Genomic DNA, 17,083 nt, shown 5'->3' with positions numbered 1-17,083 from the left:
AATGATAAAGCTATGAAAAGTCAAGAGAGAATATTTTCCCGTCAAAATTTCAATGACAAATATCTCAAAAACAAGCACGGCGACCTATATATTTTTTTGCTCTTTAGATTCCTTTAATAACCCCCTATCTATATAAGTTAGTGTTTTGAAAAGTTAATTACTTTGAAACTGAGAAGCGAACTCCCTTAACATGAAGTTTATTAAATCTTTTACTGATTTAGATTTTTTGGTAAAAATTAGATTCATCATCAATTATGGGGATTTAAAACAATAAAACCAAAAATATTTTCATCCCTATCAAATTCTCAGTAGAATCATGCTGAGTTCACACGTAATTCGAATTCGATTCGCATTAACTAATCAACGTCCTAACGTCAATTCTAATTCGAAATAATTTAATTTTGGATGTAAAGCGTCTTACGATTGGCTGACGTTATTTTGTTATGAGCCCATAGACATAATTTAGTCATGTGACCGTGACGTCATTAACGTTTTTTCATGGTTTTCTACGGTTTAAAATGTAATTTAGAATTAACTTATAAGAAATGACTGTAATAGTTTTTCTGCCTATTCGAAATAATATAAAAAATGTGGTGCACACTGTTAAATAATCCGCTACGCGCGTTATTCAGTGTGCACCGAATTTTTAATGTTATTTCTTCATAGACAGAAAAAATATTACAGTCATTCCTTAATGACAATGCGCGTCAAATTCGCTTTACTGTCCAAACGACGTTAACTTTTACTTCGTATTGACAAAAGCGTACTTCTAATGCGAACTAGCCAATTCGAATTCGATTCGATTTAAAAAAGAGGAGTGTGTGAACGCAAATAGCGAATTCGATTCGCATTCGATTCGAATTCAATTCGAACTAGATATCATTGAGATGGGAGCCATCTCTGTGGGCCCCGCTGTGAATAATGTGCATTAAAAAATTGTATCTTTACCATAGGACATGGGTTTGTCAACTGAAATCAAAGTCTTTGACCTTGACCTTTGACCTAGGAAGTTGTAAATAAATTAAAGAACCTTAGTGAGCACGCTCACATACCCCACGTCCCCACATTGTCATTGGAGAAATTAAATAAGTATAAGAAAAAAAAATTGTATAAGAAAAAATATTGAATAATAATTTCCTGTCAATATACATAGTATGTCCTTATTATCTACAAAATTTCATGAAATTCTGTTGTGTGTTTTCAGAGGAGTTGAGATGACAAACTGTTGCAGAAGTACATTGAAGCAAATAAGTTCAAAGGGGCTTAACTCCTAGAAAAAAATTGAACCGTAATTTCCTGTTGATATGCACATCTACATAGTATGTCCTTATTATCTACAAAGTTTCGTGAAATTCTGTTGTGTGGTTTGAGAGGAGTTGCGATGACAAACTGTTGCAGTAGTACATTAAAGTAAATAAGTTCAAAGGGGCGTAACTCCTAGAAAAAAAATTGAATCGCAATTTCCCGTCGATATGCACAACTACATAGTATGTCCTTATTATCTGAAAAGGTTTCGTGAAATTCTGTTGTGTGGCTTGAGAGGAGTTGCGATGACAAACTGTTGCAGTAGTACATTAAAGTAAATAAGTTCAAAGGGGCGTAACTCCTAGAAAAGAAATTGAATCGCAATTTCCCGTCGATATGCACAACTACATAGTATGTCCTTATTATCTGAAAAGGTTTCGTGAAATTCTGTTGTGTGGTTTGAGAGGAGTTGCGATGACAAGAAACAGGACTGACGGACTGACGGACGGACGGACGGGTCAAAAACATTATACCCTCCGCAACTTCGTTGATGGGGTATAATTATGACACACCCTTTGGTGTTGGTTTATAAACATGTCAAGTATAAACTGAAATGATAACGGTTCTCAAGATATAGAGCGGACACGATCTTTACCATAGGACATGGAGTTGTCAACTGAAACCAAAGTTTTTGACCTTGACCTTTGACCTAGGAAGTTGCACATAAATTATGACACACCCTTTGGTGTTGGTTTATATACATGTCAAGTATAAACTTTGAAATGATAACGGTTCTCAAGATATAGAGCGGACACGATCTTTACCATAGGACATGGGGTTGTCAACTGAAACCAAAGTTTTTGACCTTGAACTTTGACCTAGGAAGTTGTACATAAATTATGACATACCCTCTGATATTGGTTTATATACATTTCAGGTATAAACTTTAAAATAATAACGGTTCTCAAGATATAGAGCGGACACAATCTTTACCATAGGACATGGGGTTGTCAACTGAAACCAAAGTTTTTGACCTTGAACTTTGCCCTAGGCAGTCGTTCATAAATTATGACACACCCTCTGGTGTTGGTTCATATACATGTGAAGTATAAACTTTGAAATCATAAGGGTTCTCAAGATAAAGAGCGGACACGATCTTCACCACAGGACACAGGGTTGTCAACTGAAACCAAAGTTTTTTTACCTTGACCTTTGACCTAGGAAGTTGTACATACATCATGACACGCCCTCTGGTGGTGGTTAATAAACATGTAAATTATAAAGTATGAAATCATAATGGTTCTCTAGATATGGAGCGGACACAAAGTGTTACGGACGGACGGACAGACTGATCACTATAGGGCAACTCGCCTTTGGCGGGGCCCTAATTAAACGTACGTGTGAACGAGGCATAATTCTAGGTGAAGAAAAAACTCATTAAAAAAGCATGCTGTAGGGTTGGGTTAGGTGAATAACTACATTAGATGTATGTTTCAGTATAATACGTTATTTTAATTGGCTAACTGCACATCACTTGTTATTCCTTCAGGAATTGCATTACACCATAGAACTTATTATTCATGATAACACGAGGTCTCACAATAAAGTGCATAGGTGAATTAAATGGAAAAAAAATGATAAAATTCGTGTTTTTATGATCCTAGCTAAAAATGTAATTAAGCATTGAATGCTTCTTTTAGTAACTTCATTGGGGTGTAAAAGCGTTGACCGAAGTACATTTTGTATGAAGCACGGAAGCAGTCAATACTTATAATTACAGTTTTTAGCTAGGATCATGAAAACACAAATTGTCATTGGGTTGTACTTTCGCGCTTCATACAAAATTACAAAATGTACTTCGATCAACGCTTTTACACCCCAATGAAGTATCAAAAAGAAGCATTCAATTCAATTAAATAAAAACTGTACAGGTAGTATCAAGGGAGACTCAATTCTACCAACTGGTCGATTTAAATGTACCAATTGTATTGTCAAATTTACAAACTGGTTGGACAATATAAATGATCGTGAAAGAATATCTAACGGCGGTCAAGTATTGAGAGACGATCGTGAAAGACATTTAATCGAGAAGACATATGAAAGGTCAATACATATTCTAATTTAATTACACAGACAAATTTACGACAAAATAAAAGTGTCTGTCAAAATGGTTCAACATTATGATCAGTATGTGAGAATATCCAGTTTTAAAAGTGCATAGTTATTACAAAACAACAAAAGGCAGATTGCTTCTCGACATTTCAATGACATAAAAAATGTAAACAAACATGATTTTTTCACAAATTCGACCAGAAAAACTACTTTAATACGAATAAATCAAATTGTTCTCAAAGTTATTTTGTATAAACATAATCTGAAACTTGGTAAATAAAGAACTATTTACACAAAAAATGATTTTTCGGATCGTGAAAGATCACGTTCCTTTTTTTTTAAAGATCGTGAAAAGGATCTTGAAAAATCTGATGCTACGAAGACATTTAAATTATTCTTCAGTTATATCATAATTAATATTTGTTATTGGTATTAAGAAAAGCTATACAGGTCAACATCCTCAATAGGTTTAATAACATTAAAGGTACCAATTTTCCTGTACCAGATGCGCATTTCGACAATACATGTCTCTATAGTGATGCTCGTGGCTAAAACATTTGAAATCCAAAACGGCCTTCAACAATTAGCAAAACACATACCGCATAGTCAGCTATAAAAGGACCCGATATGACAATATAAAACAATTCAAACGAGAAAACTAACGGCCTTATTTGTATAAAAAAAAATGAACGAAAAACAAATATGTAACACATAAACAAACGACAACCACTGAATTACAGGCTCCTGACTTTGGACAGGCACATAGATACATAAATAACGTGGCGGGGTTAGACATGTTAGCGGGATCCCAACCCTAACCCTAACCCTAACAGTACAACCTAAGAACGAACTATAAAAATCAATTGAAAAGGCTTAACTCATCAGATGGACAAAAAATACATTGAGTGCATTAAGTGCATTTGACACTTCTAGTAAAACCCTTGATATTATAGACGTTCCAAAAATTAACTATCATAAGAAGAGCAGACGAGACATTACATCATTTGCGCTCTGGTATTCTAGGCTGTAGTATATAGTTAAATCATTTTGGTTTAAACGTTGCATATCCATATACTGGGCTAAATAGTGTCGGTCTGCCTGAATTGCACTTGACAGATTCTCAGAGCTGAATCTTTCAAACTTATTTAGAGACGAATTAGTTGTTGTTTTTTTTTTAACTTAAAAAGGTAAAGTGTTGAATAAAAAAAATAGCTTTAATGTTCATCCTTATCAAAATAGTTACAGGCTTCAACCAGTTGAAGGTTTATCAAATAGTAAAAGAAATACCGATTTCTGATTACTAGTAATAAGTCTGGTCACGCATTATCTTTCACGATCAAAATAATGCGTTGCCTGATCTTTCACGATCAAGTTAGTTTAAACATATTTTATTTGCTTAAATGTGCAAAAGGAATGAGACACAAGTTAATCAAACTTATATAGTCTTCTCACGGTATTCAACAAATTCAAGGTTTTCATATACAAATTAATGCTTTTAAGAGAAGAACATACCTTAATTTTACTGTACTATCAGATACACCAAAGATTTAATTTCAAATATATCACGATCAACTGAAATATGACCATTATAGGTACAAAAAGCGTGTTATTTGTAATTAATTTCATAGACATGCATTGCGTCTTCTGTGATTTTTTATAAAGTACTGCATATTTTCTCTATCTTATTTCACAGTTATGTTGAGGAAGTTAAACCATTTTAACAGTCATATTTTTTTGTTCGGATTTGTTCCGCGTTTTGAAAATTAAGCGATTTTTTCAAGGATTCTGACCTAGAATTTTCATTAAATGTCTTTCACGATCCGTTACCAGAGCTTTCACGATCGTCTCTCAATACTTGACTGCCGTTAGATATTCTTTCACGACCATTTCTCTCGTTAAACCGAATGATACCCGTGACCCGTAGTCAAGTCACTGTAATAGATCAAAGTATACATTTGAAGTGGAAACCTATATTAAAAATCCATATGCAATACTGCAACTCATTTATGTTAAAACACATACCGGCAATAATTATTGACATCACTCTGAAAACAAACTGCACTCAAATGGACGTAGTTATTTTTCTTTTTTTTTTTTATATGAAGAAAAGTCAAATTGTTATGAACTAAAATATATTAAACACAACATAAATTATGCATGTTGAGGAGTAGTCAGTAACCCCAAATAAAGGCTTGTAAATGTGATTTTTTTTTAACTTGAGTCTTTTGAGTAAATCTTTTTCTTATTTTCTTGACTGAACTTTCTATTTTGATAAAAAAAAAAATATATGTATAAAATATTACCTTCTAAACGACAAGTTAAAAAGTTGACGTGTAGAAGCGGTGCGCCTGACCATTGATCTGGATATATACGGATGTCGGTTGTTCTAAGGGGCACAGGTAGACTAAATGTCATCGGTTTTGAACATGCATCCTTCGGTTGCGCACCCATATCAAACACCTGAAATATATTGGATTCATGATTTTATTGTTATTAATCAATACTGTCGTTTGATTTTCAAATGGATTAATTATTGGTAGAAAACATCTAGAAAATGTTTACATGTATCAACTTATATTACGTTGATGTACTCCGTGTTGATTTAAAATGACATCATTTGAATTTTGTAACGTAATACTAAATCTAAATCACAACTGAAGCATCAAAAGTCTGCCATAATCGAGAATCAATATAAATGCAATACAATCGTCAAATTATCTTGACATTAAGGGCAATAACTCCTATAAGAAATCATATGAGAAGTCGTCTGACAGTTTTTACGTCAATGAACAATTGGTATAGCTCGACGTTCTGATCATCTGTTCATGCATCTGATATTCTGACAAAACTTGCCTTTTAGGTGGTACCCAACACTTTCACTAAAATTAATTTGGCTCGTTTAATTTTCATAAAATTTTGTCAAAGTATTTAACAAAATTATAAAAATTTTAGGTACCACCTTAACCCCTGTGTTCTTATATATTCTAGCCATGTCGGACGTATTGACAGACGGGGTCGTCAGACACATTTTTCAAACTAAACAATATGGCAGGTGACAGACGTATTTTTTGAGTGTCCGGTTTCTTATGTGATTTCTTTGGAAAATGAGGTATAATGCCTGGGAAACTGAGTGCTAAACGTAAGGACATTAGTTTACTTAATGATTTTGGCAGCAAAAAAAAACAACAAAAAAGAAGTCTAAGAAGAAGGGTAAAAGTATAAATTCAACTGAAAATAACAATAATACTATCAATACATGACATTAATTCAGGTGAAAACAAATCAACAGTTCCACATTGGGCCGGTAGAGTAAACACGGGTGTAAATATAAACAATAACAATAACAACAAAATGAGTCAGTCCCAGTTCAATCAGACTGATACACAATTAATGTACCAACAAGGCCCAATGTTTCCATTTCCACAACAACAGCAGTTTTGTTCTAGTCCGACGACTGGAGCGTATCCTCCGCCGATGCAGCAGTTTTCACCCATTACATTTTCACAACGACCACCTTGGGTAGACGAGATGTTCAAACGTATGGACAATTTTGAGTCCAAATTGGATAAACTTGAACAAATCGATAAAAAAGTTACCACAATAAACGCTAAAGTTCTTCGTCTCGAACAAGGCACAAATTCTTTGGATGAACGTTTAGAGCATGTAGAAAAATGCACCCAACTCATTAGCGATGATTACGACGGGCAGAAAGTGAAGTTCGCGGATATGAAAACTGAACTTACTAATATTTCTAAAGCTATGAAATATAGTACTTTTGAAGTTAATAAAATAGATAAAAAGCTTACTTCGTCTGTTTCTGACTTACAAAACGAGTGTGGTAAATTGAAGGAAAGTATTTTGGATATCCAAATGAAGTCCACAAGTAACAATTTAATCTTCTATAATATACCCGAAGCTGAAATTGAAACTGAAATTTGTTCAGAGGTCATACAACGATTTTGCGCGGATACCATGAAAATTGAAAATCCAGAACGCATACATGTTATTGATGCACATCGTCTTGGAAAAAAAAGTCTGAAAATAAGACCTGCATTAGCGATGTTCCAATGTTACGATCAGCGCGAGGTCGTACGTAGAAACGCAAAAATCCTGAAAAGTACCGATTTTGGCATTTCGGAACAACTACCCACTGTAATACAGAACCGCAGGAAAGAGTGCTTCCCCTTATGAAAGAATTGCGCGCTAAAGGTACTAAAGCCTATTTTGTGAAAGACTAAATTTATGTTGGCGGAAACGAATACACTCATCCATAGAGGTTACCCAGAGAACAAACTCAAAGCTTGAAATGTCTGTCATGGAATGTAAATGGTCTAGAGTCATGTTATGATGACAATGAATTTTTAGATATTGTTTGTAAATATGATATGCTTTTTCTTTGTGAAAGTTGGTTAAAAGACAATAACTTAATAGAAATTGATGGGTTTGCTAAAGTATCATGTGTTAATCGTAAACAAAATATTGTTATTAGATCAGAAGGAGGTATACCTGTTTTTTGTAAAAATTATATAGCTAATGGTATATTTGTAGAAAAAAAGTTTGAATATGGTATTGTTATTATTAAACTTGATAAATTCATTTGATGATACTTTTATTTGTTTTGCTTATATTCCACATGAGAAATCAAATTTTTACCAAATTTGTGAACATGATTTCAATGAAATTATTGAAAATATTGTCCTTGAGTATAAAAGCAAAGGTACAGTTATTGTATGTGGTGATCTTAACAGCCGTACAGGCGAATTATATGATATGTTAGAAACTGATAATTTAGACCGGTTAATATATTGGCGTTGAGTCCGATGATATCCCCAGTATTTCTAAAAGGCGCTATATGAACAAAGTTAAAAACGTATTTGGTCGAAAGTTGTGACAGATGTGTTACAAAACGGGCCTCACGATTGCGAATGGTCGACTAGGTGACGATTGCGACGGCAAATTTACGTTTTGTTCATCTAACGGTCAAAGTGTTAATGACTATGTTCTAGTGTTTCCAGAAAATTACAATAGTATAGTGGACTTCAACGTTTTGCAATTTAATTCATTTTCCGACCATGCACCGATTTTTTTATGATCTTCGTCTATCCCCCGTTTGCTTACAAACAATTTTACAAATACACATAACATTATAAAGCGGGACTCGAGTAAAAATCACGAATATAATCAACTTCTTTTAGAAAACAGCGAATCACATTTGACGCTCGTAAATAACTTATCCAGCGAAGACGATGTGAAAGATGCTGTAAGGCAGATAAGTTCTGTTTTGTAGGACAATGCATTTAAAGTATTTGGGAAAACCATATTCGTGAACAATTCGACAAATGTGAACAGACATACTAATGAATGGTTTAATGCAAACTGTGCCCTTGAACGTCGAAAATTTAATTCATCTCGCAATTTGTATCAACGTCATTCTACAGACACAAATCGACATTTATATATCTTAGCCCGCAATAGTTACAATAAGGCTATACGTGATCCAGTTTCAAACGTGCTTAAGGACTTACACTTTGCAAAATAGCTAAAACTAACCCACGAAAGTTTTGGTCAACAGTTAAGCCGCGAAAGAAATCAACATGTTTGGCTGATAGTGATTTGTTGTTGCGTCACTTTGAACAATTGCTGGGGGAAGACCCTCCAGAATTATGTGAAGAAGTTATTTGTCTAATTGAAAATAGCTCGTTTTTGGACACTACTACAATAGATTCTTTAGATAACGAAATCTTGGAAGATGACATTATACGTGCTATAAATAAACTTAAATCTGGAAAGTCTGCTGGGAATGATTCCGTTATTACCGAAATGTTGTCGTCGGATCCAGTTTTCTTCGCTCCTATTTTAAAACTCTCTTCAACTATATGTTTGAAAATGGCTTTTTTTCCTGATACGTGGTCTGAAGGCATAGTAATAGCGGTTCCGAAAAGTGGTGACTTAACAGACCCGCATAATTATCGACCTATCATTTTAGTGAGTATTTTATCAAAACTGTTAACATCGATATTAACCGAACGATTACTTGGCTTGGCTGAGGATGAGGAAAAACTTATAGATAATCAGTTTGGTTTTCGACCTGGCCGCTCTACTGTAGATGCTATATTTGTACTCCATGGTATAATAACACATGTTCTACAACATAAATCGAAATTATATTGCGCATTCGTCGATTTTCGGAAAGCATTCGACAAGATTATCAGAAGAATTCTATGGTACAAGCTACTAAAGAGTGGAATATGTACGAAATTTGTTTCAATCATAAAGGCAGTTTATGAAACTGTTCGTTTGAGAATTCGCACTGAGGGTGAATTTTCAGCGGCTTTTGACAATTTATTGGGAGTGAAACAAGGTGAGCCATTATCACCTCTGTTATTTCTATTCTTCGTGAATGACATTATTCAAGATATTGCTATGGACAATGATAACGATGTCTTTTCTATCAATGGATATCTCTTATATTTAATTTTGTTTGCTGACGATACCGTCCTGTTTGGAAAATCCGCCGAAATATTACAAGTCTTACTAGAAAAACTTTCATTTTATTGTAAGAAGTGGAATATATCTGTTAATACCGACAAGACAAAAGTAGTCGTTTTTAGAAATGGTTGGCAACCTGTTAATAACCGCTTTTTCTTTGACAATCAGGAGCTGGAAATTGTAAACTCTTATGTATACTTAGGGATGTTACTTCATTTTAATGGAAAGTTCTTGCAATCTCAGAAGAGGATTTCTCATCAAGGAGCTAGGGCACTTTCTTCCTTATTCGACACTCTCAAGCGAGTTCATATTGAACATAGTCAAGCTTGTTTCTTGTTTAACAGTATGATGGCCTCTATACTTAACTATGCGTCTGAAAATTGGGGATTTCATCGAGCCAATGAAATTAAACTCGTTCATAATCGTTTTTGTCGTTTTATATTAAAGCTTGGTAAAAATGTACCAATCTCCTTTTTGTGTGATGAACTTGGTCATCTACCTATATTCATTTTAAGGAAACATAGAATTATAAAGTTTTGGTTGCATATAATATATGATTAACCTAATATGGTATATGATATTTATAACCTCTTGCGCATTGATGCCTCAAATGGCAAGAGAAACTGGGTATCACATGTTCGTGATTTATTATTTAGTCTAGGTATGAATTATGTATGGAATGATCAAGAGAACACTAATGTTACATTTGAATATATAAAATGTCGTATAAATGATCAATACTACCAGAACTGGTTTACTACTTTGAACGGTTGTGAAAAATTGTGTTTATATAGAAAATTGAAAAATTAGTTTTGTTTAGAAGATTACTTAAAGTATGATTTTAATAATAATATACTGACTAGACTGCGTAGTGGAACATTAAAACTAAATATTGAAGTTGGTCGTTTTGACAATATTGTAAGAGAAAATCGTATATGTATATGCTGTCATATGAATTGTATTGAAAACGAGTACCATTTTGTTCTTGTATGTCCTGCCTTTAGATCATTGAGACTACAGTTTTTACCAAAATATTATTGTTCATGGCCAACTATTAGAAAGCTGTTATTTCTTTTACAGGCTAGCTCATAGAGTCTAACTAAACAATTGTGTAAATTTCTTAATGCGGCATGGAAGTTAAGATCACAAATAATAATTGCATAGCAGTTGTAATTATTTTGCTTATTATGACCATATTGTGTTGTTCTCTGTTTGTTTACTGTCATTATTGTAATTGTATATTATGTTATTTTGCTATCATAGCATTATGTTTGCTTCTGCAATAAAATATATTCATTCATTCATTCAAACTAGATACCACAAAGACAAACAATAATTTTGATCATTGAGAAGTTTAATATTCCCTTAACAACACAACGTGATTAAAACGTTTAGCTGATTTTACAGAGTTATCTCCCTGTAGTGTGAAGTACCACCGTAATACGCAATAAAGAATAACTGATCGAGAGAATTAAATTATCAAATTAATATGATCAACGAGTGACCGAACACGAGTACTGTAGTATTTCAGAACTAGAGGTTCTAATGAGCCTGTGTCTCTCACCTTGGTCTATGTTCACACTGAACAAATGACATACATATAGATGATAATAGAATGACAAAATTAAGTTTTGGTGACGATAATGTGTTTGTCAATCTTACTTTACTGAACATTCTTGCTGTTTACAATATTCTCTATCTATAATGAACTTGGCTCAGTAGTTTCAAAGGAAAATATTTTGCAAAAGTTAACAAAAATGTACATAATTTACGAAAATTGTTTAAAATTCACCTCAAAGAGCAATAACTCCTTAAGGGGTCCAATGATCGTTTTGGTCAAGTCGACTTATTTGTCAATCTTACTTTGCTATACATAACTGCTGTTTACAGTTTATCTTTATCTAAGATAATATAGAAGATATTAGCCAATAAAGGGCTGCGCTTTAGCGCATGATACGCCCGTTGTTTGAAAGACGACGGGCGTATAAAAATGGCGAAAAAGACTACAATGACAATGAGGAGCAGCAAGAAGATAACAGGGAAAGTGAAGATGGTGAAAGTGACTCTACTGAAAGTTATGATCTAAATGAGGAAGTAGGTGATGAAAGTAAGGATTTCATTGACGACGGGCGTATAAAAATGGCAAAAAAGACTACAATGACGATGAGGAGCAGCAAGAAGATAACAGGGAAAGTGAAGATGGTGAAAGTGACTCTACTGAAAGTTATGATCTAAATGAGGAAGTAGGTGATGAAAGTAAGGATTTCATTGATGATGAAGATAAAGATTTCATTGAAGATGAGAGGCCTCTTCTGAGAATGAAAATGAGGATTTTTCTGATGATGAGGACAGTGATTGCAGTGAAGAAGACACTGATGATTAAACCTAGTTCAGCTTTTCAATATTTAGCATAAAAAAACAAATATCATTAACATTGGCCTATAACATAGAAGTCTTCAATGCAATATAAGGAAAGTGATATATGATTATGGGTTTTAGTAATTCTATGGCTGATTTCCAAATTTTATAGTACATGTAGTTTGAAAGAAGGGTATATTGCTCATAGTTAGATTCTGTTGAACACAGTAAGGAATCCATACTAAATTATACAAAGATGTGTGCAAAAGTTGTTCAAATGGTGCTTAATATGGTGGATAATGATTATTACCTTTTTATTGTTTAGAATATTCACAAGATGATCATATTGATAAATGTTTAGGAGACTTGATTTCCTTATTTTTTTCATAAAATGACACCCTTCAACATTTAAGGAATATTTAGTCACATGTTAGGATTTTCATGTTGTCACTTGTTCACTTATTATGTGCTATTGTAGACTAGTTATGTTTTATAACATTTTTTATTGCGCTCAACCCTTCCACCGAAACCGAACTCTATAAAAAAAGCTGCAATGCTAAGGTATCATTTGTGATTTCAATTGCAACCAATTTTAACAAGAGTAAAACATCCTATATGCAAAAACAATATTTGAGTTTTATCCATGATAGCTTAGATAGTAAAAATGTTATCATAAAATGCTATATGCCTCAGGGAACAATTAGTATCTCAGGGACTGCTAATGTGCTTTCATCCTTGCAACCATTCAATAATAGAACAAACGTATGACATTCATGGAACCTATTTTTTACAAGAAATTTAATGTTTTAAATTGAACTAAAGATTTTACAAATTTTATGTTTTCATCAGATTTTATTAAGTATTATTTGTTACATCAATAGATATAAACAATTCACCAAAGTTTCATGGACATTGGTGAAAGCCTTTTTGAGTTATTGTCCGAAGTGTTAAAAATCCCTCTTTTTTTATGAATAAAGCCCCATAAATCCAAAACTTAAAATCTGAAATTTATAAAAAATGAAAGGGAGCTTACATCAATAGATATAAACAATTCACCAAAGTTTCATGGACATTGGTGAAAGCCTTTTTGAGTTATTGTCCGAAGTGTTAAAAACCCCCCTTTTTTATGAATAAAGCCCCATAAATCCAAAACTTAAAATCTGAAATTTATAAAAATTGAAAGGGAGCTTACATCAATAGATATAAACAATTCAGCAAAGTTTCATGGACATTGGCGAAAGCCTTTTTGAGTTATGGTCCGAAGTGTTAAAAATCCCCCTTTTTTATGAATAAAGCCTCATTAATCCAAAACTTAAAATCTGAAATTTATAAAAATTGAAAGGGAGCTTACATCAATAGATATAAACAATTCACCAAAGTTTCATGGACATTGGTGAAAGCCTTTTTGAGTTATTGTCCGAAGTGTTGAAAATCCCCCTTTTTTATGAATAAAGCCCATAAATCCAAAACTTAAAATATGAAATTAAAAAAAAACGAAAGGGAGCTTACGTCAATAGATATAAACAATTCACTTAAGTTTCATGGAAATTGGTGAAAGCGTTTTTGAGTTATTGTCCGAAGTGTGGACGACGGACGGACAGACGGACGGACAGACAACGGTATACCATAATACGTCCCGTGTAAAAGACGGGCGTATAAAAACTGCAATTTTTTTTTAAATTACCAGTTCAGGGGCAGGAACCCAACAACAGTTTGCCTAAATTGTCTGAAAATTTCAGGACAGTTAGTTCTTGACTAAATGCACATGTTTTAATGAATGAGATTCACTCTAAATGCTTTGAATTCAGAATGATATTACACAGACACAAACTGCATTTTACCCCTATGTACTATTTTAGCCATGTAGGTCATCTTGGTTCGTGGATGGGGTCATTGGACACATTTTTAAAACTACATACCCTTAAGATGATGATTACCAAGTTTGGTTAAATTTGTCTTAGTAGTTTCAGAGGAGAAGATTTTTTAAAAGATAACTGAAATTTTAGAAAAATGGTTAAACATTGACTATAAAGGGCTATTACTCCTTTAGAGGTTAACTGACAGTTTTGGCCATGCTGGCTTATTTGTAGATCTTACTTTGCTGAACATTATTGCTGTTTACAGTTTATCTCTTTCTATAATAGTATTCAAGATATTAACCAACAACTGCAAAATTTCATTAAACTTACTAATTCGGGGACACTAACCCAACAACGGGAAGTCCGATTTGTCTAAAAAAATCAGGGCAGATAGATCTTGACCTTAGAGTCAATATTAAGCCAAGTCAGATTTGCTCTAAATGCTTTGGTTTCAGAGATATAAGTCAAAATCTACCTTTTACCCCTATGTACTTTTTTTAGCTATTGCGTCCATCTTGGTTGGTTGGCAAGGTCATCGGACACATTTTGCAAACTAGATATCCCAATTATGATTGTGGCTAAGTTTGGATAAATCAGTCCCAGTAAGTCAGAGGAGTAGATTTTTTTTTTAAAGTTTACTAAAATTTCAGTTTATCTCTATCTATAATAATATTAAAGATATTAATCAAAAACTGAAAAATTTCCTTAAAATTACTAATTCAGGGGCATCAACCAAACAACGGGTTGTCCGATTTGTCTGAAAATTCCAGGGCAGATAGATCTTGACCTGATAAACAACTCAATCCCGTCATATTTGCTTTTAATGCTTTGCTTTCAGGTATTAGCTAAAATTTACATTTTACCCCTATATGTTCTATTTGTAGTCATGGCGGCCATCTCGGTTGGTTGGTCGAGCACAACTTTAAAGGTGTCATACCACCAATTACTACCTCCAATTTAGAACGTATCTGAAAGTAGGCCTACGTGCATTTGATGTCATTGTTTACTTAAACTAACCTACAAATTGGCATACATGAAACTTTTGGTGGAAGCGAAATATATCAAGACCATTTTGACTAAAATTTACTTGTTTATGAGTTTGCATTCAAAACTGAGGATTAAGAAAGCTGATACACGTACAATTAAGGATATACCTGGTTTCTATGAAGTTAAACTTAAGGTAAAATATTTAGAAAGCTGTTAAAAATTGCAAAATTTGGTTGAACAGATAGGGATTTTTAATTGGTGGTATGACACCTTAAACTAGATACATCAATGAGGATTGTGGCTAAGGGTGCAATCAACAGTTTTTTTCTATGACCTCACGTTTTGAGGGACCATGCATAAGTGACCCTTAGTGGTGGACTTATTAATTAAGATACTTGTGTATAAAACTATATTTCACTGGAATCAGAATGTTCTCTAGTTTATTATGAAATAAAAATAATGTGTACTTTTCATATATTAAAAAAAATCCATCAAATGATCATGGGGGAAAAAGGTCTTATTTAAACATAAAAAACTTGTAACCAGGTCATGCACACCCATGAAGACATGATCCATGCACATTTTAAATAATCAAAACTGTATGAAATTTGTAGGTTTTTACATGGCCTTTCGAAATAATCTTGTTTCAGGGTACGGTTACCTGCTCAAAAAGAGCTACAGTGACTGCAAATAAGTTTTCAACTTTCACTGCCAAAAAAAAAACAGGATGTTTACAGTGTTGTCTCCCCTCAAAACATGTATATTTAATATAACTTTTAAAATTATTTCAATCATTCAACCTGTTTTTATTGAAAGCTAATTAACTAATTTTTACAATCAAATACAAAAGACATGATACTTTTTACCAATTGAGTAAATAAACAAGGCTTTCCCTCCATGGTTATTTTTAGTCGGGGAATGACCCCTAGTTTTTTTTTTATACGAAACTGTTTATAGCACCCTAAGTTTGGCTAATTTGGCCCAGTAGTTTCAGAGGAGAAGAGTTTTGTAAAAGTTAACGACGGACGACAGACGACGGACGACGCCGGACGATGGACGCCAAGTGATGAGAAAGCTCACTTGGGGCCCTTCGGGCCAGGTGAGCTAAAAAAAAACGAAAGATAAATGCATTATTTTTTTTTTCGATTTTCAGAAACATTTCAACAAGCCAAAAGTGTATACATGCAAAATTTTAAGAACATCTGTGATATAGTCCATTTACTGTAACTTGACCTTAAATCGAAATAATTCATTATCGAAAAGCTGCTGGTCTACAAAAACAAATTATTTAATGTTCATAATAGTATAGAGTACTTTTTTGTAAATTGTATTAAACTTGCCCTAGCTGCCCCAAAGTTGTCTCGGTAGAATACCCATTCCATCTGGTGAGCCATTTTGTAGAGTATGGCAAATCTTGTTATGCATCCCCAGTTACGTGGTTCGCTACTTCCTATAAGCCTCACTCCGAACACTTCAGTAAGCTCTGGAAATGAAACTTGGAAAAATATTTTTTTGATCATCTGTTTGTGTTTGTTCCTGGTGTTGGTATGGAAACGGTATGGTTCCACTGTAAGACCACCATTTGCTCGCCATGCCTGAGTCGAATCTCCTGTAGCCGTGAATACATCGCTAGGTGGGATTCCAGTACTTGAATAACGCCATTTTGGTTTAGTCTTGCATATTAGCGCTGAAAAAAAGAAAGTCATAAAATAATGTTAATAAAAGACACATTATTGACATAAATACATTTATTTCTTATGCAGCAAAAAACCTGCACTCTGATAGGTTAATAACCCAAATGTAGTTAATAACACCCCATCCTTGTTCACACGGGGATTAAGAAAATTTTGTCAAACATTAAAAAATAAAATGCCAAGATTAAGAAAATAGCATTTGACAATGCGCAGCAACATCGGATTTGAAAAATGTTGAACTAGAATTATCTTCTAAAACATTAGAACGCGAGCGTGTAAAATGTTTACAAGTACGGTCAAAATCGCACACTTCACTTCCTTTTGACGAAGAAACAAGTT

The 17,083-nt window shown here is 33.5% G+C and overlaps 1 protein-coding gene across 1 annotated transcript in view; it reads right to left on the bottom strand.

Annotated features, from left to right (window-relative positions):
• Positions 1-17,083, bottom strand: part of LOC143071697 (uncharacterized) — a 46,384-nt gene that overhangs the window by 2,145 nt on the left and 27,156 nt on the right. The window contains exons 5-6 of the mRNA XM_076246185.1: positions 16,391-16,737; positions 5,661-5,817 (exon numbers count right to left, since the gene is read on the bottom strand). Coding sequence (XP_076102300.1) covers positions 5,661-5,817; positions 16,391-16,737 — 504 coding nt within the window. The remainder of the gene's footprint in view (positions 1-5,660; positions 5,818-16,390; positions 16,738-17,083) is intronic.

This window comes from Mytilus galloprovincialis, chromosome 4 (assembly GCF_965363235.1).
Source record: "Mytilus galloprovincialis chromosome 4, xbMytGall1.hap1.1, whole genome shotgun sequence".
In the NCBI taxonomy this organism is placed as follows: Eukaryota; Metazoa; Mollusca; class Bivalvia; order Mytilida; family Mytilidae; genus Mytilus; species Mytilus galloprovincialis.
Note: the sequence above shows the minus strand (reverse complement) of the source record. Positions and strands in the feature narration are given on the sequence as shown.